The sequence below is a fragment of the Brassica rapa genome, chromosome A06 (assembly GCF_000309985.2).
Source record: "Brassica rapa cultivar Chiifu-401-42 chromosome A06, CAAS_Brap_v3.01, whole genome shotgun sequence".
NCBI classification, from domain to species: Eukaryota; Viridiplantae; Streptophyta; class Magnoliopsida; order Brassicales; family Brassicaceae; genus Brassica; species Brassica rapa.
This window is the reverse complement of record NC_024800.2, coordinates 17,504,040-17,526,148: the sequence shown is the minus strand read 5'-3', so window position 1 is coordinate 17,526,148 and position 22,109 is coordinate 17,504,040. Positions and strand designations below refer to the sequence as shown.

The 22,109-nt window shown below is 37.8% G+C and overlaps 3 protein-coding genes across 3 annotated transcripts; 2 read left to right on the top strand and 1 right to left on the bottom strand.

Moving 5' to 3' along the window:
- Positions 1-9,518: 9,518 nt before the first annotated feature.
- Positions 9,519-10,226, bottom strand: LOC103873484 (neurofilament heavy polypeptide-like). The gene has a single exon (XM_009151891.3). It carries the CDS (start codon positions 10,116-10,118, stop codon positions 9,699-9,701), a length of 420 nt encoding a protein of 139 aa, XP_009150139.1. The 5' UTR covers positions 10,119-10,226; the 3' UTR covers positions 9,519-9,698.
- Positions 10,227-13,056: 2,830 nt separating this feature from the next.
- On the top strand, positions 13,057-15,104 carry LOC103873485 (NAC domain-containing protein 62). Its single transcript, XM_009151892.2, has 6 exons — positions 13,057-13,361; positions 13,442-13,722; positions 13,803-13,994; positions 14,075-14,353; positions 14,458-14,628; positions 14,709-15,104. Exons 1-6 carry the CDS (start codon positions 13,184-13,186, stop codon positions 14,904-14,906), a joined length of 1,299 nt encoding a protein of 432 aa, XP_009150140.1. The 5' UTR covers positions 13,057-13,183; the 3' UTR covers positions 14,907-15,104.
- A 2,735-nt stretch (positions 15,105-17,839) lies between these two features.
- LOC103873486 lies at positions 17,840-21,497 on the top strand. The gene is made up of 5 exons (XM_009151893.3): positions 17,840-18,161; positions 18,486-19,843; positions 20,097-20,192; positions 20,263-20,437; positions 20,603-21,497. The coding sequence occupies exons 1-5, from the start codon at positions 17,903-17,905 to the stop codon at positions 21,349-21,351; spliced, it is 2,637 nt and encodes an 878-aa protein (XP_009150141.1). The 5' UTR covers positions 17,840-17,902; the 3' UTR covers positions 21,352-21,497.
- The last annotated feature ends 612 nt before the right edge of the window (positions 21,498-22,109 follow it).

Below are 22,109 nucleotides of genomic sequence, written 5' to 3'. Positions count from 1 at the left end.
TATGGGATGAAGATATTATTCACGACTCGTTATCATCTTATGACGATGAAGAAGCTGTGGTGCGTAAAGAGATTTGTGCCAACACAGTCGACAATGAAGATGCGACACCCGTCACCTCCTATCTGGAGGACAGCGTGTCACCACCGACGCGTCATCATACAACAATGTGACATCCGTCTCCTTCTCACTAAGGACGACGGGCCACCAACAATATCCCATAATATAAAAGCCCATAAACCCAATAACGCTCACCCAAGCCCAAATAAAATCCGAAAGAAAAGTCCAGTAGCACCAAGTCCGTCCAAATATCACATACTTATTTGTCTCACCTGAAAAAGGGGAAGAGTGAGGGGGTGAGCGATAGGTGAATCGCCCAATGAGGTATGGGGGATGCTACCCCGAAGTCCATGGACCCGGACATAGCACTCCGAATAAATATAAATTAATTCTAATGCATGTCAAACACGGTACCTAAAGTACCCAAGCAACAAACAATGGTCCTAGCGAGGTGCACACTCGCCGCCCACTAACAGGCCAAAAACATAACACAACTCGAGATAGTGCTCGGACACCGCCCGTGGACGATTTATCGACACTTCCAGGCTACAGCTCAACCGGTCGACTAAGTTGGCCATAACCTCATACAATCCGGCATACAGAAGTCCGTCTCTGTATCCGTCTCCACACAAAAACAATCCTAGCTAAGATTTTACATTAAGTGAACAATCAATATTGAATCATCTAGCCCCCTAGTTCCGGTTTATGCAAAGAACCTAATAACTAAACAAGCAATGACAGACTCGATTTCAAGCAGACGGAACACATTAGAAATAAGTTATACTTATTCGAGGTCCTAAGCCGTGTAAGAGGAGTTCGGGAATAGACCCTCACCTTAGCAATAGAAAAATAGTGTTTATGAACTCCAGCTGCTCAAATAGACTCCATATCTGAAATCAGATCGAAATTCTGAGTCAGACGCCTTTCGAACGGTTAAAAACGGGACTGGTCAAGGTTTGCGAAAAAGTCAACTCGCTGGTCAAAGGTCAATCCGGTCAACTCTTGACCAGAAATCGATTTGACATAACCGGCCGGTTTACTTTAACCGAACGAAATTAATTTAAACCGGTCAAACCAGTCAACCAACCGGTTTACCGAGTCAACCGACTTGACTCGCTGAGCTGACTCGGCCGAGTTGACCGAGTCACCGGCGAGTCACCGGTGTCGGTCACCGGCCGCGACGGCGGAGGGCGGCGGCGTCTTACCGGAAAGTTTGTCGGCGGCGACGGCGGAGGCGATTCCCGGCGGCGGCGGAGCTGCGGCGGAGGCGACTTCTGGCAGCGGCGGAGATGCGGCGGAGGACGGTGGCGGAAGACGGCGGAGGCGATATCCGGCGGCGGCGCGTGGAAGAAACGCGCGCAGTCGGCGTAACTTTTGGAGGCGCGTACGGCTTCGTCTGAACTCCGATTGCGGCGTGGTCGGTGTCTACGGCTTCGTCTCGACGAGAGGAACACGATGATGGTCTTGCATGCGAGAGATTCTCAACGGTTATGGAGATATAGCTGATTTACTGAACGGACGAAAACAAAGCTTAAGAGGCGGCGGTTTCCGGCGATTCTAAGCTGCGGTTGATGGTGATGACGAGCTTGGCGATGTGCTGGCGTGTGGTGGTTCCGGCGATCTCTGGTGGCAACATGCATTGGTTTTTATCTTTCTTTCTCTCACTCTCTCTCTCTCTCTCTCTCTCATTTCTTCTTCTCTCTAACTTCTGAGTTTTATTTTCTTGTTGCAAAAGGAGAAATCAATGTAGAGGTAGGTATTTATAGGCAAATAATTGTCTTACAGGTAAATGCATATGACTTAGCTGGCTAACAAACTCCAAAACCGGGATCGGGTCGTTACAATTCTCCCCCACTACAAAGAATTCGTCCCCGAATTCGAGTCGTCCGTTAATTCCCCAACATCATTGAAACGAACTTGAATAATCAATATGCTCGCTTTCTCAGGTCTCATCTCACTCTCAACATACTCTGACAAACACAGTCGATTTTCTCTAAACTGCTTTCGCTTGATGATCTGAATTCTACACTAGCTGACAAGGCGAGTACAATCTTCTTGCGGTGATTTGGCGTCTGCTGCAAAATAATTCTGGTCTTCTTTCAACTTTTCTCAATGCTGACACATGAACCACGTTGTAAAAATCTGATACACTGCTAATAAAACAGCTGCAAGCAACTGCTCTAATCCGCTCCTTCGAAGGATACAATCCCATGTACCTTGGTTCCTTTAGCTTCTGAGTCTTAGATCCCTCCTGAAATGTCCTTATTTTCAGGTATACTAAATAACCTATATGTAACTCCAAATCTTTATGGCGCTTAGCTGCATAAATTATCTGACGTTATGTGCTTCCCAAAGCCAATTTTTGAGCATATCTATTTGCTCTACCGTCTCTTGAACCATTAGTAATTTTAACTCATGTCGCTCCCCCACTTTGGTCCAACAAAGTGGTATACGATAAAGCCTACCATAAACAGCCTCGTACTGTCCATCTCAATGCTTGAATGATAATTGTCGATATAGGTAAACTCTATTAGAGGTCGATGCTTTCTGAACTTCCATCCCATTGGAAGACGCAATCCCTGAATATATCCTTTAAGTTCTGAGTAGTCCTCTGACCATTTGTATGTTGATAATAAGTTGTATTCTTGTGAACGCTTGTCCCAAACGCCTTCTGAATGAATCCAAAATGTAGAGGTGAACTTTGAATCCCAATCCGATACAATGTTGACAAGAGCTTCATGCAACCTCAAAATCATGTTGATGAAAATCTGCACCAACTGATCAGCTCTCTCTGCCTTCTAAATTATTTAGGAGATGGATTCACTCGGTAAGTCTATCCATGACTACCCATATGGCATCCTTTCCACATACGGTGATTTAAAAATCCAGTAACGATATTCATAATCACCATGTCTCATTCCACTTTGTCAAAAGCATGCTCAACAATAACCTGAACCGTATATAATCCTCATGGAAAACCAGCTGACTTACATATCCTTGCGACGCAATGTGGCTACAATCTTTTCATAATAGGTCAATGATAGTAACGCTTAATATCTTTGAACTCCTTATTATTTCCGATGGGTAGAGTAACATAAGTGATGTGTTTGCTGTAAGATCCCTTTTCTTAACAGCTTATCGTCCAACACACAAACTCGGTTTCGATATAGGTACGTCCTGCTCAAAGCTGTATGATCTCCAATATTCTCAATCTCGATCTATTCAACGAAAACCATAACGCTAACCTGCGCATGGTGTATCTTCCATAGCAAAACTGCATGCTCCAATCCTCAAGGCAATATGTCTTTCCCTTGACAATACGACACACAATTTGAGACTAGCAACTGTCCCAGTAAACTCCTGACCTTCCTTTGTTCCAAATACGTCGCTCATATGCCTACCCAAGACATTTGTCACCTGGTTGTCCTTACCAGATGGCATGCGATATCCAAACTGCAGCCTGCTACAAACTCATTCCGACTGCACTGCCAAATTGTAATTTTTAATGTGTAGATAAATGTCAGACTCTAATGATCCCATAGAATCTGGACTTCCTTCTCGTACAATTACGATCTCCAAAACTATAACGTAATTACCACTACAACCTCTCTGGCGTGATGCATATGAATGACTTAATCTTCTTACCTCAATTTAAATCCAAGCCAGTATCTGACACATCAGAGTAAGCCTCAGCCTCTGCAGAACCAAAATTAGTGTCTTCATTAGTTGTGCTTCTATTCAGTGAACTCCTCAAACAAAAATCTATCCAACCACACTTAACGTCTTTACATGTAGACTGTATCTTCAACATTACTATAACGGTGAAACCCTTGATGAACTTCTAGTAGTACACTGTTAACCCAAAAAGAACGGTAGATCTCTGTAGTGTTCTTAAGTTTCGACCTTCCCGGAACGGTATTAATCTTCTTTGGATCAATCAAAATTTTGCTTCCAAAACCATGTTACCCAAAAATTCAACATTCCTCTGCCAGAAGCTACAATTCCTCAACGTAGCGAACAACTGATGCTCTCCAAGCTTATCCAACGCAATCCGCGAAATGCTTATAAATCTCCTTTCTACTCCAAAATAACCAGGATGTCGTTGATGAATACAATCGCACACCTATCCAAATGTTCACGAAAACGTCATTCATATCTTCATGAATGCAACGGTGCCTTTGTCGACCCAAATGGTATCACTATGAACTCATAATATCCATAACAGAAATCTGCATTCCGTACATACTCCTCAGCTATAGCAAACTGATGGTATCCTGATGCCAAGACAAACTTCGAGAACGATGAACCTCCATTAATCTCATATAACTACTCATCAATACGATGGTTACCATGTTCAAGTCTATGTAGTCGATACAAAAATCTGAAACTCCCACCTTTCTTCTTTACAACAACAATGATGCTCTCCATGGTGATGTAAGCAATCTGATAAATCCCTTATCAAAGAGTTCCTCCAATTGCTTTCTCAACTCGGTCATCCCTGCTCGTGATAGATGATAAGAAACTCGTGAAACCATTGATGTTTGCTCCAAACAATTCGCAAGAGCGTCTCATGTGTCTTGTAGTGACCGTTCCAAAGGTCACAAATATATCCTCATACTCTGCAATAACCGGAAGATCCTGCAGCTCATGCTGTCCATCATCCTTAACCATCGAAATGGTTGCCGAAAATTTCTTTGTTCTTATATTCCATAACTCCTCAGTATGTAGCATGCATGCAATAAAAATTTCATCTGCTCCAGCAATATAAACTCGTGCCTTCAGGCAATCCAACACTACTCGATGTCGTGACAACCAATCCATCCCAAAAAAAAAAAAACAATAACATCATAAAACTCTGCTCCATCTCTCTGAGGGGCTCCAGATAACTCGACTCCACCAAGCATAACTGGTGCGACACCATGAATATAAATAGCTCCCAATGTCATATGTCAGCTATCCGAACCGGCACATCCCAATTCAAAAGCGATCTCCACGAGTTCACAAGACAAATATACCTCCAAAATAGATAATATACTCGTACACATGCCAACCAATGGCTCATACCTCACATCACATAATCTCCAGTAACAAAACTCGTGGAACGATTGCTTGAAGTGGGCTGGTGGCAGAAACGTCACATATCCACTCCTGGATAACCTCGAAATCATGACCGAAGAAACTGATAACTCTTGAGAAAACTGAAGAACTTAAACATCGCCCAACTGCTGAACATCTGGCGAGAACCCTGTTAGTCGAAGGACGAATGACGATGATTTTACTCATCGTCATAGAAAGAGACATTTGAGTTAGTAATTAATGGACAGAATGGTGCTAAAAGAATTTCGAAATATATTAATAAATATTTTTTTAAAAAAAACAAAAAGAACGTTGAAAACCGATGAAAACCGAATCCCCTGACCGCCATCCCGGACGGAACCGGGATGGAACCCCGCTCTGATACCAAAATTGCGACACCCGTCACCTCCTATCTGGAGGACAGCGTGTCACCACCGACGCGTCATCATACAACAATGTGACATCCGTCTCCTTCTCACTAAGGACGACGGGCCACCAACAATATCCCATAATATAAAAGCCCATAAACCCAATAACGCTCACCCAAGCCCAAATAAAATCCGAAAGAAAAGTCCAGTAGCACCAAGTCCGTCCAAATATCACATACTTATTTGTCTCACCTGAAAAAGGGAAGAGTGAGGGGGTGAGCGATAGGTGAATCGCCCAATGAGGTATGGGGGATGCTACCCCGAAGTCCATGGACCCGGACATAGCACTCCGAATAAATATAAATTAATTCTAATGCATGTCAAACACGGTACCTAAAGTACCCAAGCAACAAACAATGGTCCTAGCGAGGTGCACACTCGCCGCCCACTAACAGGCCAAACAACACAACTCGAGATAGTGCTCGGACACCGCCCGTGGACGATTTATCGACACTTCCAGGCTACAGCTCAACCGGTCGACTAAAGTTGGCCATAACCTCATACAATCCGGCATACAGAAGTCCGTCTCTGTATCCGTCTCCACACAAAAACAATCCTAGCTAAGATTTACATTAAGTGAAGCAATCAATGTTGAATCTCTAGCCCCCTAGTTCCGGTTTATGCAAAGAACCTAATAACTAAACAAGCAATGACAGACTCGATTTCAAGCAGACGGAACACATTAGAAATAAGTTATATTTATTCGAGGTCCTAAGCCGTGTAAGAGGAGTTCGGGAATAGACCCTCACCTTAGCAATAGAAAAATAGTGTTTATGAACTCCAGCTGCTCAAATAGACTCCATATCTGAAATCAGATCGAAATTCTGAGTCAGACGCCTTTCGAACGGTTAAAAACGGGACTGGTCAAGGTTTGCGAAAAAGTCAACTCGCTGGTCAAAGGTCAATCCGGTCAACTCTTGACCAGAAATCGATTTGACATAACCGGCCGGTTTACTTTAACCGAACGAAATTAATTTAAACCGGTCAAACCAGTCAACCAACCGGTTTACCGAGTCAACCGACTTGACTCGCTGAGCTGACTCGGCCGAGTTGACCGAGTCACCGGCGAGTCACCGGTGTCGGTCACCGGCCGCGACGGCGGAGGGCGGCGGCGTCTTACCGGAAAGTTTGTCGGCGGCGACGGCGGAGGCGATTCCCGGCGGCGGCGGAGCTGCGGCGGAGGCGACTTCTGGCAGCGGCGGAGATGCGGCGGAGGACGGTGGCGGAAGACGGCGGAGGCGATATCCGGCGGCGGCGCGTGGAAGAAACGCGCGCAGTCGGCGTAACTTTTGGAGGCGCGTACGGCTTCGTCTGAACTCCGATTGCGGCGTGGTCGGTGTCTACGGCTTCGTCTCGACGAGAGGAACACGATGATGGTCTTGCATGCGAGAGATTCTCAACGGTTATGGAGATATAGCTGATTTACTGAACGGACGAAAACAAAGCTTAAGAGGCGGCGGTTTCCGGCGATTCTAAGCTGCGGTTGATGGTGATGACGAGCTTGGCGATGTGCTGGCGTGTGGTGGTTCCGGCGATCTCTGGTGGCAACATGCATTGGTTTTTATCTTTCTTTCTCTCACTCTCTCTCTCTCTCTCTCTCTCTCATTTCTTCTTCTCTCTAACTTCTGAGTTTTATTTCCTTGTTGCAAAAGGAGAAATCAATGTAGAGGTAGGTATTTATAGGCAAATAATTGTCTTACAGGTAAATGCATATGACTTAGCTGGCTAACAAACTCCAAAACCGGGATCGGGTCGTTACAGAAGAGTTCTTGTTTCTGGAGCAATGCCAGCCCTGATGGGAAGTACGCCAAGCACCAGCTTACAGCCCATCCAAAAAACTTGGAAAACCCAGCCTTTTTAAAACAAATTATTGATATATATGGTATTTTAGTAAAAAAATATACAAAATAGGCCAAGTTTTAGAAAAATGCTTGTGGTCTTTCTCATGTCAGGAGTAGCTCCGCTACTGTTTTGGAGAAGACGTTTGACAGTGATGCTGCCTTTAAGGTTGCTTTGCTAAGGTACTCTTTACGGACTAGATACTAGATACGACATTAAGCTTTACAAGTCTTCATCGAAACAGTTTGGTTAAATGTTCAGACAAAGAGACATAGTGTCTATGGAGAGTGTATTTCTCTAATGAGAGAAGGAAGCACAAAATGTAGATCAAACTATACATCAATGAGCATATATATTTGAGATCGGGCCACTCAAAGATGTTATAATGTCATTAATTGCTTCAATATTTGAAAAGAGATTAAAGGTAAACCTGAAGTTCACAAAAAAAAAAGGCTGATGAAATAAAGAGAGAATTCAATTTAATTGTCATCGAGGAGCAATGTGCAAAAGCTAGATCAAAACTATACTGAGAAAGAAAAATAGGCCATAAAATACACCTCTCGCATATACGATTATAAGACAGAGGTTGTGAAAACGAACCCATCTTTGTGAAGACGAACCCATATTCTATGGTAGGGATTGAGACCATTTCAAGGGAAACTCCAGCAAGCAAACAAAGGTTCAGTGGCATTTATGTTTATTTTATCGCAAAGGGAAGCTTGGATAGAAAGTTGTTTTTTATTAGTATGTTTCTTATTATACCATCAATATTTGTTAAAAAAGTATTTACAAAAACATTTACAAAGTATTTACAAGATGTTAATGTTCACTAAATGTTTTTACTCAATTCTCATATTGATCTTTCGAAGAGTATTTGCATTTTGAATTTATATATCTTTAAAATAATTATATGTACTTTATTTTATTTTATATCAAAACATTAAAAAATTATTTTATATCCAAAATTAATTTTAATTTTTATAATATTAAAATATTAAATTTTTAAAACAATAATATTTCACTTTTAAAATATAATTTTCATTACTTTAATAACAAAAATATAAAACTAATAAATATAATATTAGATATAAATATATTTATATTATCTATAAATAAAGAAATTATATATCATATATTACTTTTTATTATAATCTTATATATGAATAATTTACTGCTTGACCAAGAACTTTACTAAATATATTAGTGATATCATAATTCTTCTATAGCATACTGGTTACTGCTTTATCATAAGCTATACCAACCAAGAGAGTTAGTAAATGATATAAAATTTTGGTCTCTTTTATTTTAAATTAAGAAATGGTTTTATTTCTAACAATAATGGTAAATAAATTAATTAATTAACTAATAATGTAAAAACAATTTTGGGGTTTTTTCAAATATTACTCAAAATTTGGAGTCAACCCCAAAAGTATTCACGTTTTTTTGAAAATTTCATTTGCCCTATTCACCTTAGAAGTTAGATATTCACGAAACACCATTGTTTTTCTGAAAATGAGTGTTTTACTCTATCATCCTCATATTCATCAAGAACAACCAATATGAAGCTATTAATGCACCAAAAATTTGATTTTTACTCTTACTATCTCATTTCTTATGCACATAATTCACATATCTTTCATTTTCTTTTTACATTCATCAAAAAAACCACGATTTTGATTCTAAACTTTGTAAGGGATCATATAAACATTGAATTTCATGATTCTTGATCATTCACGAGTGGGTCACTTTCGTTGTGAAGTTGTGTGTTTTGAGATGATGGTAAGCAAGTTATCTCACAAGTTCAATGCATGAATCAAATTTTTTTTTCAGATTTATTTGCGAATAAGACTTCTCTAGATGAATTGCCTAGAAAACTTTTCTAACTTTTCTTTGTTAAAAAAAAAACGAAAAGTCTTCTCGGATAAACATATTAGTTTTGAAATTAACCGAAATTTGTTAGAAATTTAACTTTTTGTAAGACTTCCCGATAAGTCTTATTTACTGTTAGATGAAGTCTTCTCAATTTCGCAAGAAGTCTGTGACTGTGTAGATTAGTTTTACAAAAAGACTTACCGAGAATAGAAGCCCACATCTTAATTCAAACACTAAAATACCAAATCGGCTAAAGAAATGCTGATTATAATTTTTCACAAAGCAAAACTGATTAATAATTAACTGAATCAAAGAATAATCATTGTGAAATACAAAGAACAAACGAAGCCGATTAAATCAATTAGTAGCAAATCGAATCAAAGTGGTATACAACAACATTCAAAATATTCTCACAGATTTAATCAATCAAACAGCGACAACCGCTTCTTTCTCTTCTTTAACCGGTTCAGCCTCGGCCGTTTTCGTGGCTTCCACGTCAACCTCAACCTTTTCCGGTGTGGCAACGACAACCGCCTCCACCGCTGCTTCAGCGTTTTCTGTTGCAGCCACATTCTCCGGTGCTGCAGCCTCACCAGCAGAAGATGACTCTTCCACGGCCGCTGCAACCTCTGGCTCAGCAGCAGGAGATGTTTCCTTAGTCGGCTCGACCTCAGATGCTTCTTTAGGTTCGACAGAAGTTGTTTCAGTCTCTGTCTGGTTCTGTTTCTCACTGCTTTCTTCTGTGTTGTTTTCTTGTACAACGGTTTCAGAAACAGGCTTGTTAGGAACAGAGCTTTCTTCGTTGTTCATGTCTGATTCCTTGGGTCTACTTGCACAGCCACCCATTATTTAGTTTTCTTTTTGGTTGTTGTTTTGGTTGGGTTTAGGCTGTGCAAAGTGAAAAAATTACACAATATTTTATTGTTGACCCGAGGACTGAACAGATGAAGAGGACATGGTTCGGGTTAAATAGATGAAGACGGGTCCGAACTTTATGGAAAGCCTTCGATCTAGTCTTCTGTGCTGAGAAATTTAATTTGGAGATTGCTAAGATTAGTTATCTACAGAAGGTTAGAGACTTATATTAGAGATTAACAGATAGACTCATGAGCAAATTTAGGGTTTCTGTATTTGAAATTGATATGGTCAAACTCAGACTTATGGAAGAAGTTTTGTGGACCACGAGATTTTCGCCCTGTTTTTAGTCGTTCCTATAGTTTACTGTATCTAACTAAATTAAAATACTGATTATCTTCCAAGTTTGGTTCAAGTTCAACTTTAGAGGCAGAATAAAATACGGGTTTAGTCAAATAAAGTAATTACTTTTCTTTATGTGTAAAGCTTTGTCAATGTCTTTTGAATAACTAGTATTGTTTCTTTTGAGTAATGAGTTCTCCCTGAGCTTGCAGACAAAAAAAAAAGGAGTTAACTCCCCGAGCCGTCTCTTTCTGTATCTCCAGGCAACTTGAATCTGCGTAGCTGCTCGCACCCTGCAATAAGGAAACTCATACCTTATTGCTCCTCATCATGCAAGTTGTAGTCCATATTTAAAAGTTTGTGAAGCCAAGACACGTGACCACGTCTGCAACAATTTTTTTGTTCTTTCATTGTCGTCAAGGTCCTTTTTTGGTAGTATATAAGAAACGGTAATATCACTAACTTCAGTTTCTTCTAATCTGGGGAAATTAGAACGTTATTACAACTAATTAACGTTTATAAAAAACTAATTAACGTTTTCGCTACAGTAGGCCAGACGAAAGTGCTCCCTAACATACTCAAATGGTTGCTGCTGCGTGCTTCATAATAAAGATCGTGGAAAGTTTCGAATATTCAGAGAATAAAAAAAAAGACAACTTCCCTCAAAAAGTCAAGATCAAGAAATCGAACCTTCCGAGAAACTCAACATCTGAGAGACCGACAGCGAAACTTCAATCCCTCTTCCACCTGTCATCATGCCATTTGTTATCTGACATAACACTTACCAACATGTCATTCGGCCAAAAAAAGCACGAACTTTACACGAATTGCCAAAATAAACATGTACTCGAGCCTGGCCAATAAAATCCTAAACTTTCGTTGATTTTTTTAGTTTATTAAAAAACTTACGATTGACTGACCAAAATAACAAACCGTTAACCGACAGTTAAAACTGTGTTAACCCACCGTTAAATACTACTCCCTCTGTTTTTAAAAGATGCATATTCTAGAATTTTCACATATATTAAGAAAACTCATTAAATATGTATTGTTTTTTGTGAATAACAATTTTCCACAACTTTAAGCCAATAGAAATTCAATAAACACCATTAATTTTTTTGAAACTTACAATTTTTCATAAAATCATACATTGAAAAAGTAAAAAATGTATCTTTTTAAAACAAAATTTTTTTCTAGAAAATACATTTTTTAGGAACGGAGGGAGTACTGTTTAGTGAAACGACGTCGTTTCATTCAGTTCTTTTGTTTAAGACAAAATATTAAAATTGTTGCTGGTCAGACTCGAACCCACACACTCTTAGACTTAACAGAGGAGAGTTTTGCCACTGGGCTAGTGAGACTTTTTGAAAGATTAGATACAAATTTCTTTTTATTGATCAAAAGACGTGGATGATTGAAATAAAACAAAACATAACCCTAATTTCTCATAAACTCAAAAAATTCTCTAAAAACTTTTGAAAATTTTTTAAATTTCCAAAAAATTGAAAAATAATTATTTTTTGTAAATTTAATTTTGAAATTAAAAATAAACTTTTTCTTTCTTTAAAAAATCAAAAATCTTCCAAAATTTTCTTTAAAAAAAAATCCAAAATTTTTAAAAAATCAAAGAAAATGCAAAAAATTAAGTTACAATTATCAGCTAAAAATTAAATTTTTAAAAAAGTTGAAAATTTTGGAAGATTTTTTTTTAATAGAAAAATAATTATTTTAGTTTCAAAATTAATTTTATAAAAAATTGTTTATTTTTTCAATTTTTAATTTAATTTTAAAAAATTGAAAATTTTGGAAGATTTTTGTTTTTTAAAGAAAAATAATTATTTTAATTTCAAAATTAATTTTATAAAAAAATTCTTTATTTTTCAATTTTTAATTTAATTTTAAAAAATGAATTTTTTTGGAAATGTTTTGATTATTTAAAGAAAAAAAATATTTCTAAGTTCAATTTGTTTTTTACAAAATCTTTATTTTTCAATATTTTGTAATTTTAAAGATCTTTTATGTTTTTAGAGAACTTTTTATATTTAGTGAGTACCAAATAAAGTTAAATGTGTTTGGAACTATATTGAAAACGCCTTTAGCCCAGTGGTTAAATACATTATCATTTCACCCAAGCAACCCGAGTTCGAATCCAGGGTTTTACTTGTTTTTATTTTCAGATCATGTAAAACAAAAACGACGTCGTTTCAGTTAACGAAACAATAAACGACGTCAATTTTTGTTTTGTTAAGTTTGCTAACGGCGTGCTAAATTGGCAAGTCAATAAAGACATTGTTAATAAATTTTAAAATCAATGAAAAGTTTGGTATTTTTTTGGTCAGTCCAAAAGTTCAGGTTTATTTTGGTAATTCGTACAAAGTTCGTGATTTTTTTGGCCGAATTCCCCATACTAATTCCCTATTTTACCCCTAATTCTTGTAATTGTTACTGAGTCATCAAACTTCTTATTTACCTATCGTAAAGGGTAAAGTCGTACTTTTATTTCCTTCCATACGCGTAATGTACTCGGTTAAGCGCGTGCACTTCACGCGTTGCTCGCATCACCTCTATAAAGTATAAACCCAAAGAAAAAGAAAAAAAGAAAATCAAACTTCACATCTTCTTCTTCACTTTACCAAATAGAACCCGATCTTAGGTTTTAAAACATCTGTAAAATTTGAAATAGCATCTCTGATAAATAAAAAGAAATCGCAACAATGAATCAGAATATTAAAGAACTATCGCTAGATTCCTTACCAGTGGGATTAAGATTCCGTCCAACGGACGAGGAGCTAGTCCGTTACTATCTCCGCAGGAAAATAAACGGTCACGATGACGACGTCAAAGCCATTCGAGAGATCGATATCTGCAAATGCGAACCTTGGGATCTACCTGGTACACCTAACTTTCTTCTTCTTCTTCTTCTTCTTCTTTAGTAGTGTGTGGACTAAATCAAAGCTTTTTGGTTGTTGTAGATTTTTCAGCGATCAAAACAAAAGATTCAGAGTGGCTCTTCTTCTCCCCATTGGACCGGAAGTACCCTACCGGAAGTAGACAGAACCGGTCAACGATCGCAGGCCATTGGAAGGCCACAGGAAAAGACCGGAAGATCAAATCCGGCAAGAACAACGTTATCGGATTGAAGAGAACCCTGGTTTTTCACTCTGGTCGTGCTCCTAAGGGAACGCGAACGAACTGGGTTATGCACGAGTATCGCGCCACCGAGCACGACCTGAGTGGCACCAACCCTGGCCAGGTATTAAAAAATCTAGAGGTGTAATAAGTAATAAACTATGTAAGTGTTATTTAATGATGTGTTTGTTTTGATAAATGCAGAATCCGTTTGTTATATGCAAATTGTTTAAGAAACAAGACCCGAGTTTAGTGGATGAAGCTGTCTCGTCTCCCACATCTTCCCCAGATGAGACTAAAGTGGTCGTTGAAGCACAAGGGGTGAAGCCTGAGTCTTCTCTTGTAATCTCTGGTGATTCTCGTAATGGTGTTTGGAATGAGGCTACAACCTCCAAGGTGAGTTTTCTTCTTATCTCAATTCTCATTGCTTCGTGGTTTTGTAAACTAAACGACATTTTTATTTTGATGTGTCACAGCTTGGAGATCTTGATTGGCTGTCTTTTCCAGAGCTGGAGTCCCTGACAGTGTTCTCTCCATTACACGAGCTTGGATCCTCCTCCTCCTCTTTCAACGCATTTCTTCAGCCTAGCTCTAGTGACCATGACAACACCTTCCAGATTCAGACTCAGTACGGTACAAACGAAGAAGATACAGATGTATCCCGCTTTCTCAATTCGGTTCTTGATTTCCAAGACGATTTAGAGGATCAAGACTTTGTTTTCCCGTCTGAGTTCGACGGTGCTGTGCCAGATCAGGTTCGAAACTCATAACTTCATTTTGTGTGTGTTTCATTAAGAAAACAGTTGTTTTCTCTAACTAACTCTTATTAATATATATATATATATATAATTCGTTGCAGACTGCACCAGCGTATCAGCAACAGCGCTCGGCAGGTGACATGAGCGATGATGTTTCAAGAACTGGTATCAAGTTACAGCCTCGGCGGGAACAACCTGAGGGTTGTTCCACTGACTATATAATCCATGGAAACGCCTCAAGAAGGTTGCGTCTGCAAACTATCAAGAGAGAGGTGAGAGTAACAACCATTTTCACATGAATTATTACTCTCTGTGAGATTAGTATGGTAACAAATAAATGGTAACTACACAGGTTGAGGATACGGACGGGAAAGCTATAAAGAAGGGGAAGCTAATGAGATCAAAGAACAGAACCGGATTCTTGTTTAAGAAGATTATATCCGTGAGATGTTCATACGGAGGACTTCTTAGGGCGGCCGTTGTTGCGGTCCTGTTCTTGATATCAGTGTGCAGTCTAACCGCAGACTTCAGAGCTTCACTGATGATCTGAAAACCGTAAAACCTTGTTGTTGTATATACTTTATAGTGGTTCTTTTTTGTTGTTGTTGCATGTGGTTGTTGTTGGTTTCAGTTTTCACCTTATCCGGGACCAGTTTATGAGGGTAACTTGCGTATACTGTATAATGTGGCTACTTCTTGACTTTGCATCAGTAATGTTTTTAAATAGATAAGTTCTCTTCTTTTTTCATTCTGACATGTATCTGTGGAATTTCACAGATACTCCAAAATTTATTATATAACTAGTTTGGAAATTGCTTTGTGTTCTTCTGAAAATTTTGATGGGGAAACAAACTTCTTGCCGTTTACTATCTACTTGGCTTTGCTTTCATTGTATTTTGATATTCTATACGAAATTGGCTTGGCGTTTGGTTTACCAGGAGTGGGCAGAATACCCGCAGAACCCAAACCGAACCAAAGTATATGTTAATTTCATTTGGTATTTTATCAACCCAAAACCAAACCGGAAAACCCGAAGTATTTTTTAATTAAATATACTAATAATATTAAATTTAATATATTTAACCATTTAGCCTAAACAACTAAACATAATTTTATACATTTACTTTTAAATAAATAAATAAGCACAACTAAAAATAAAATAAAAGAATATGAATCTCATACATTAACATCAAAACAGAAAGTTATTTTATAATTTTTATATTAGGCTTAAAAATAATAATATAAAATTATTGAATTACATTTTCTATATTTTATTGTGATGTTTGGTTTACGTTTAAATACGAAGGAAATGATGTCAAAAAAAAAAAAAAATACGAAGGAAATAATAATTTAGCATCAAATGATGATTTGTTTTTTTTTTTTTATGTTTATATTTTTGTAGTTGAACTAGAACAAAACTAAAAAGTTAATTCGGTTGAACTAAAAAATACAATTAAAACCAAATTAAACCGAACCAAACACAAACCAAAGTAGAACCAAATCAAACCGAACAAAAACCAAATCATACTAATTTGGGTTAATTTTGGTTCAAGATTTTTTAGATCCAAATAAATCAAACCAAACCAAACTGAACCCATAATTAAACCGAAATGCCCACCCCTAGGTTTACATGTGAGACGAAAGAAATGAAGACGTGATTGTTCACAAGGAGGCACTTAGTTAAACAGTATGCTTTTTTCATTTATTTGTACATTTAGTGTTTTGGGTTGATCAATAAAAAATATTCAAATGGAAATCTATTTTGTCAACCAGGAAATATATAAAAAGTTAAAAGAGATTAAATATTATATTTTTTTGTCTGAATTGTTAGTTTGTATCTTTTTATTAAACAACTAGGTGTACGTCCGCACATGTGAATATAAGCATCTTATTATTAATACATGCTTACTAATTTAATAATTACAATAATAAATTATTATTTATGTGAATAGATATATTTTAATATTTTCATAATTTCAATTTTAAAATTTTTATTAAATATTTTTATTTTTGTATATATATTGTTTTTAAAAAAGAAAAAATTTTACCCTCCCGCAACCGTCCGCAACTGCAAACGATAGCTGGAGCCAGCTTTTGAATTTATGAGATTCGGGGCATTTTGAAGCGATTTAGAGCGATTTGAGTGATTGTTGCAAACTGCCGACAACCGCTACCAACCGCAAAAGATGCGTTTGCGGATGGTAGTGGGAAAATCAGTCGCCCCCTTAGTTAAACAGTATGTTTTTTTCATTTATTTGTACATTTAGTGTTTTGGGTTGATCAATAAAAAAATTTCAAATGGAAATCTATTTTGTCAACCAGGAAATATATAAAAAGTTAAAAGAGATTAAATGTTATATTTTTTTTTGTCTGAATTGTTAGTTTGTATCTTGGGAAATTGCCACAAATAGCACATTCATAGTACCAGTTTTCATGTTTACACTAACCACTTTTACCCTCACCTTTAATGAAGGGTAAAAGACAATTATACCCTTAGGGTTAACTAATCTAGACTTAGGGTTTAGAGTTGAAGGGTGGGATAGGGTTTTTGGAATGTGAAATTTAGGATTCTAATAAATATATAAATAAATAATTAAAAAATATATAAAAAATAGTTTCAAACATAATTTTCGTTTTCAAAAATAAATTTGAAAAAATAAAAAAATTCGAAAAAAAAATTTTATAAAAAATTTCGAATTTGAAAAAGTATAATTCGAAAACAATTTTTTTTTATTTTTTTTATTTTTTTTTTTATTTTTTTTAATATTTTTATTTAAATAAAGATTTATTATATATATAATAACAAGAGCATAAGAGTCTTTTGTCACTTAATGAAGATGATATTTTTGAAAATGTCTCTTTAGTGGTGGTAAAAATGAAAAGTGATACCATAGAAGTGGTAAACATGTAATTTCTCCTTGTATCTTTTTGTTATTTACATATTTTAAACAACTAGTTGTACGCCCGCACATGTGAATATAAACATCTTATTATTAATATATGCTTACTAATTTAAAAATTACAATAATAAATTATTATTTATGTTTTCATTTAAATTTTTTTACGTATTATTATTTTTTGAATATTTTTTTTTTGTAAACTAAACTTATTATTAAAAATAAATCTTAGAAATCATTCATCTTTAAATTATATAAAATTAAGAATTTTATTTGATTAATATTTAGCTATGTGTTTTCTGTTTTTTTTTTATTTTAAACTTTTTATTAAAAGATATTTTCAAATAACAACAAAATATATATATAAAATTAATTTTATTTTAAAATAGATTTTCTAAATTTTGCATAATTCTTATTACTATTAATTTTAGTTACAGATTTGTGGTGATAACTAATTTGTTACTTAAAAAAACATTTTTCATTAAATTAGTCAAAGATAATTACATGGTTTCTGTGGGCCATTAAACGGCCCATTAAGAGACTTCCAATGATTATCAACTATTATAAGTGATAACTTAGCTGCAGAGACACCTTTTTTTCTTCTATCACACCAGTCGCTTCTACTTTTTGGGGGTGGGAGAGAGAAACGATGGCAGATGGCTACGGCTACGGCTACGGCTACGGCGGTTTCTCTGGAGTACCGTACCCGATCTTTCTTACCTCTCCGTCTCCTCATCCTCCAACTTCTGCGCCGCCGATCCAACCTTTTGAGTCCTCCTATGATCCAACCCAAGGAGGGTTTGATCCGATGATTTCTCATGGCTCTTATCACCGATCGCCGGCTGATTGGTCCAATCATCCATCGTATGGTGATAATTCTCGCTCTCAGACGCCTTCTTCATCGTTTGGTATATATATATATCTTAATCCCCTTTTGAAATCATATTTGGGGGTTTAACTGTTTAGTGTTTAAATAGTACTGTGATAGGTTCGAACTGTGGGTTTTGAGGGGAGAGATTTAATTTGATGTTATCGGCTTTAGAATTTTCACCCGCCATGTTTGTTTTGATTCAGTACATGCTAATTTTTCGTCTCATGACCTGCTCTGTTAATAATAATGTATGATAATGAGTTTACTGTTTATTGGATCATTGTTTCTCCGTGAAAACACATTGATCTTTTTTTTCTCTCTCTAATGTTTTAGTTCTTTGTACGGATTTGTGTTCTTGCAGGAAACCGTGGTCCCAGGGCTGAAGATTCTCATAAAGACTTGTTCTCACCGAGTGGATTTAACCCTTCAAGGGGATCATCATCTGATGCTGTGCCATTTCCCACTGAGAATTTCTTAGAGAGGCAACGCTATGAGTGGGTGCCTTACACCTCAGCTTCTTTAGCAGATATGCTTATCAGAAACTCTCAGGAACCGTTCTATAAGCCTATGCCGCCTTCTGGTGTTAATGCTTTTGATGATAAACGTCCAGGATATTACCATCATCATGGCTATGATAAACCTGAGAGTATGAATGCTCCCCCTGGTCTTTCCGTGGAGCCTTGCGTACCTGTTCCGTCTTTACCAATGTCTAGCATGAAAACTGAAGCTCTCTTTGATGGAAGTCAGACTGGGCTTCGTTTAGGAGATGGGAGATCATTCTTTGGTGATGCACCTGAGAATATTCAATCTAGCTTGCACGGTTCTTCTGTTGAACCGGTGAATTTCGACGTGTTGCTTGGATATGGTGAAGCCACTGGTCATGTCAAGCCTTTGTCCGAGAAGACTGTTGGCTCGCCTAGTTCAAGGAGTCTCCGTTCTTCCCTCCCGCCACAATTCAATGTCGAGTCCTCGGGTTCTCTGTTTAAGGAAAAACGAGAAGGTAGTGGTGTCTCCTCCCTTTATCAGATGCCGAATACGTTGGTCGCTGACATTGAGAATGGTATTTCTGAGAGCTCCTTGAAGAATGCGATCGAAGATTTGAATTCCAATGAGCATAGATCCTGGAACCACTTCATGGTATCTTCTGAGGGGCCTTCAGCTCCTACTGTGTTTTCTATGGGAAGTGAGCCATGTGGTGCAATGAAAGCGGATAATGGCTATGCTGCTTATTCAGCTGTCAACTATAAAACCCCTTCCGAAGGTAGTGCTATTCAACCTAATGAAGATGTTCAAGCCGGTGTGGAGACATGTAAGCCCCAGGAACAACTGTTCGATACGATGAATAGAGCTAAGAAGACCAGTTTGTTGACAGATCTTTGTATCAAAGGGAGTAGTAGATCTGATGGAGATGATGTCTCAACTGGCCGATCACCTGAAAAGCATTTAAGTGATGAAGGAGATTTCCCATCCCCGCCTTCTTCTCCAAGAGTTTCTTCCGTGATTAATGCCATGCATAATCTGTCAGAAGTGCTTGTATATGAATGCCTCAACAATGGGAGCTGGCTGATGCCGGAACAACTTGAGAACCTTGATAAAGTAGTAGAGAATCTCACCAAGTGCTTAAAGAAAATCACCAGTAACAAGACAATAGCAGGGGAAGCATCAGTTCCAACTCCAGCTATGAATGTATCATGTCCAAACGTGGTTGATCTTAATGAGGTATGTGATGCAGCTCGACCCTGACATTTGTGAATTATATCGTAGGTCGAAGTTAAGCAGATACTTATTTGCATGCTCTATGAGCGCATCATTTATTTCTTATGAGCAGCACTTGAGTTTTCACATGAGAATAGGTCAATTCTTGATCTGTGTGCTATGTTCCGGACCTATTTGTTTTCGTTTTTTTTTTGGATAGATGAAATACATTGATTGTTCTTGTTTGCTATTAGTTGCTTAAGAATACACTTTTCAGGCCCCAAATGTAGTTGCTAAAGACTGTAATGTCAAGCCACTAGACAGCTTTGGACTCAAAGAACCGGTGGATAAGGATACGACTGAGATGACCCAGGTATTTACTTACATAATATCTGTGCCATATTTGTAAACTCTTTCTTTTATACGGAATCTTAACTTTGCAGAGTATTAAGAACATACTTACTTCCAAATTTCCTGATGGTGAAGAAAAGCACCCACAAACACTCTTGTACAAGAATCTCTGGCTCGAAACTGAAGCTGCCTTATGTTCCTCGACTTGCATGGCTCGCTACCATCGTATCAAGAACGAGATTGATAATCTCAAATTGCAGAATAAAGGTTGGTAACTTTATAACTTACTCTGGACATTATCTTGCAAATATTATTCAAAAGTATTTGTTTTACTTTTACTTTTTTCAGAACACCAAACTGAGACAGACCTATATATACATACAAGTTACAGTCATCTTTTACTTTTAACAGTTCATCTTTTACATTTCTCAGAGGTCTCTGCAGATGCATCAACCTTTATGCAGGAACCTTTTCTTAACCCGACGAAATCGGTTTCCATCATGAATACTGCAGAACAGGAGACGACTGAATCACTCATCAAACACGGGAGCTATGGTGGGAACAATGTAGTGACAACGAGTCATGACGCACCACAAAGCTTTAAATTCAACTCTAATCCCGTGGATGCAGTATTTTCACTTATGTCCAGAAGCTTTACCGGTGGTTTAGAACAGGAAAATCATGGGAACGTCAAGCCCACAGCAGGGGAAAAGTGTGATGATGTTATAGACCGGTTTCAGATTCTGAAGCTTCTGGAAACAAAGCGCAAACTCAAATCTCAGAACTGCCCGGATTCAGATATTGGTGTTGTAAACAGGCTTCAGATTCTGAGGCCGCAGGAAACAGATTGCAAACTCAATTCTCAGAACTTCACAGAGACGAGAGAGGATAATCCAGATCATCAACCTTCGGAGATGGCTAAAATTGGCAGACGCAGCCACGTGACTGATGTGATGGATAGATTTCAGATACTAAAACGCCGAGAAGCTGAGCAAGTTCAGAAGAGCTTGGACACAGATTCAGATTCAGAAGACGATCAGCCAAGAAACAAGACGCAAATTTGTGATCACCTCTGGCCAGACTCGATGATGAAAGTAGGTAGAGAGTCGCAGAACGAGATGCACGTCGGTGCTGAACCATCTGGATACTCGGACTGGGAACATGTCCTCAGGGATGATTGATTACTGGAACTTCCTTGGACAAGCAGTTTCGATCCCTTTTAATTGCTTTGTTTGTGTATAAATAAAACGGCTTTGTGTGACTGACATTAAATGAAACTGTGTGGAGTGGTATTTACTGTCTTTAAATTTGATGTGTTGTTCCTAAGTTTTACAAAGCGAGAGGGAGGGAGGGAGGGAGGGAGATTCATTATTGTACTAACAATGTCTCCATCGACATGCACCCTTGAGTGCCATGACAGAGCTTTGCTGCATGAACTCCAGCCTGAGTCAAGACCATGTCAATGTCAACACTCACACATAGGCAAGGCAATGTTGCATTAAAGCGCTTGAACTGTTTCCTGTTTCGTTTGCCAAGAATGGTGTCTCTGATCACAAGTTTGATTTCTGATTCCATGCAACCCTAAACATTAGGGTTTGTCTATAGGGTTTACAATTGGGCCATAACCTAAGAACTTTGTAGCATATATATTATTGACCAGTTCCTCCTCCGTACCAACATTATTAATTATTGCTCTCTCAATAGGGTTTGTCCACCATGAGAAAACAGCAGAAGCATGTCTCAAAGACGGCTAATCCCAAAACTCGATCAGTTGAGAATTCAGAGTCGATCCCAGCTGATCTCATCTTTGAGATTTTCTCGAGGCTAACCGCAAAATCTCTATCGAGATTTCGTTGCGTGTCCAAGGAATGGGCTTCTATTTTCTGTAGTAGAAACTTCTCACATTCGTTCTTGACGAGGTCTTCCGCACGTCCGCGTC

What these genes read in the sequence shown, in the direction of transcription:
- LOC103873484 (XM_009151891.3), bottom strand. Translation starts at nt 10,118, where the DNA reads ATGGGTGGCTGTGCAAGTAGACCCAAGGAATCAGACATGAACAACGAA.
- LOC103873485 (XM_009151892.2), top strand. Translation starts at nt 13,184, where the DNA reads ATGAATCAGAATATTAAAGAACTATCGCTAGATTCCTTACCAGTGGGA. An exon ending in ATGAGGCTACAACCTCCAAG is followed by an intron (nt 13,995 to 14,074) that starts GTGAGTTTTCTT and finishes GATGTGTCACAG; the next exon opens with CTTGGAGATCTTGATTGGCT. An exon ending in ACGGTGCTGTGCCAGATCAG is followed by an intron (nt 14,354 to 14,457) that starts GTTCGAAACTCA and finishes AATTCGTTGCAG; the next exon opens with ACTGCACCAGCGTATCAGCA.
- LOC103873486 (XM_009151893.3), top strand. Translation starts at nt 17,903, where the DNA reads ATGGCAGATGGCTACGGCTACGGCTACGGCTACGGCGGTTTCTCTGGA. An exon ending in ACGTGGTTGATCTTAATGAG is followed by an intron (nt 19,844 to 20,096) that starts GTATGTGATGCA and finishes TACACTTTTCAG; the next exon opens with GCCCCAAATGTAGTTGCTAA. An exon ending in ATACGACTGAGATGACCCAG is followed by an intron (nt 20,193 to 20,262) that starts GTATTTACTTAC and finishes TTAACTTTGCAG; the next exon opens with AGTATTAAGAACATACTTAC.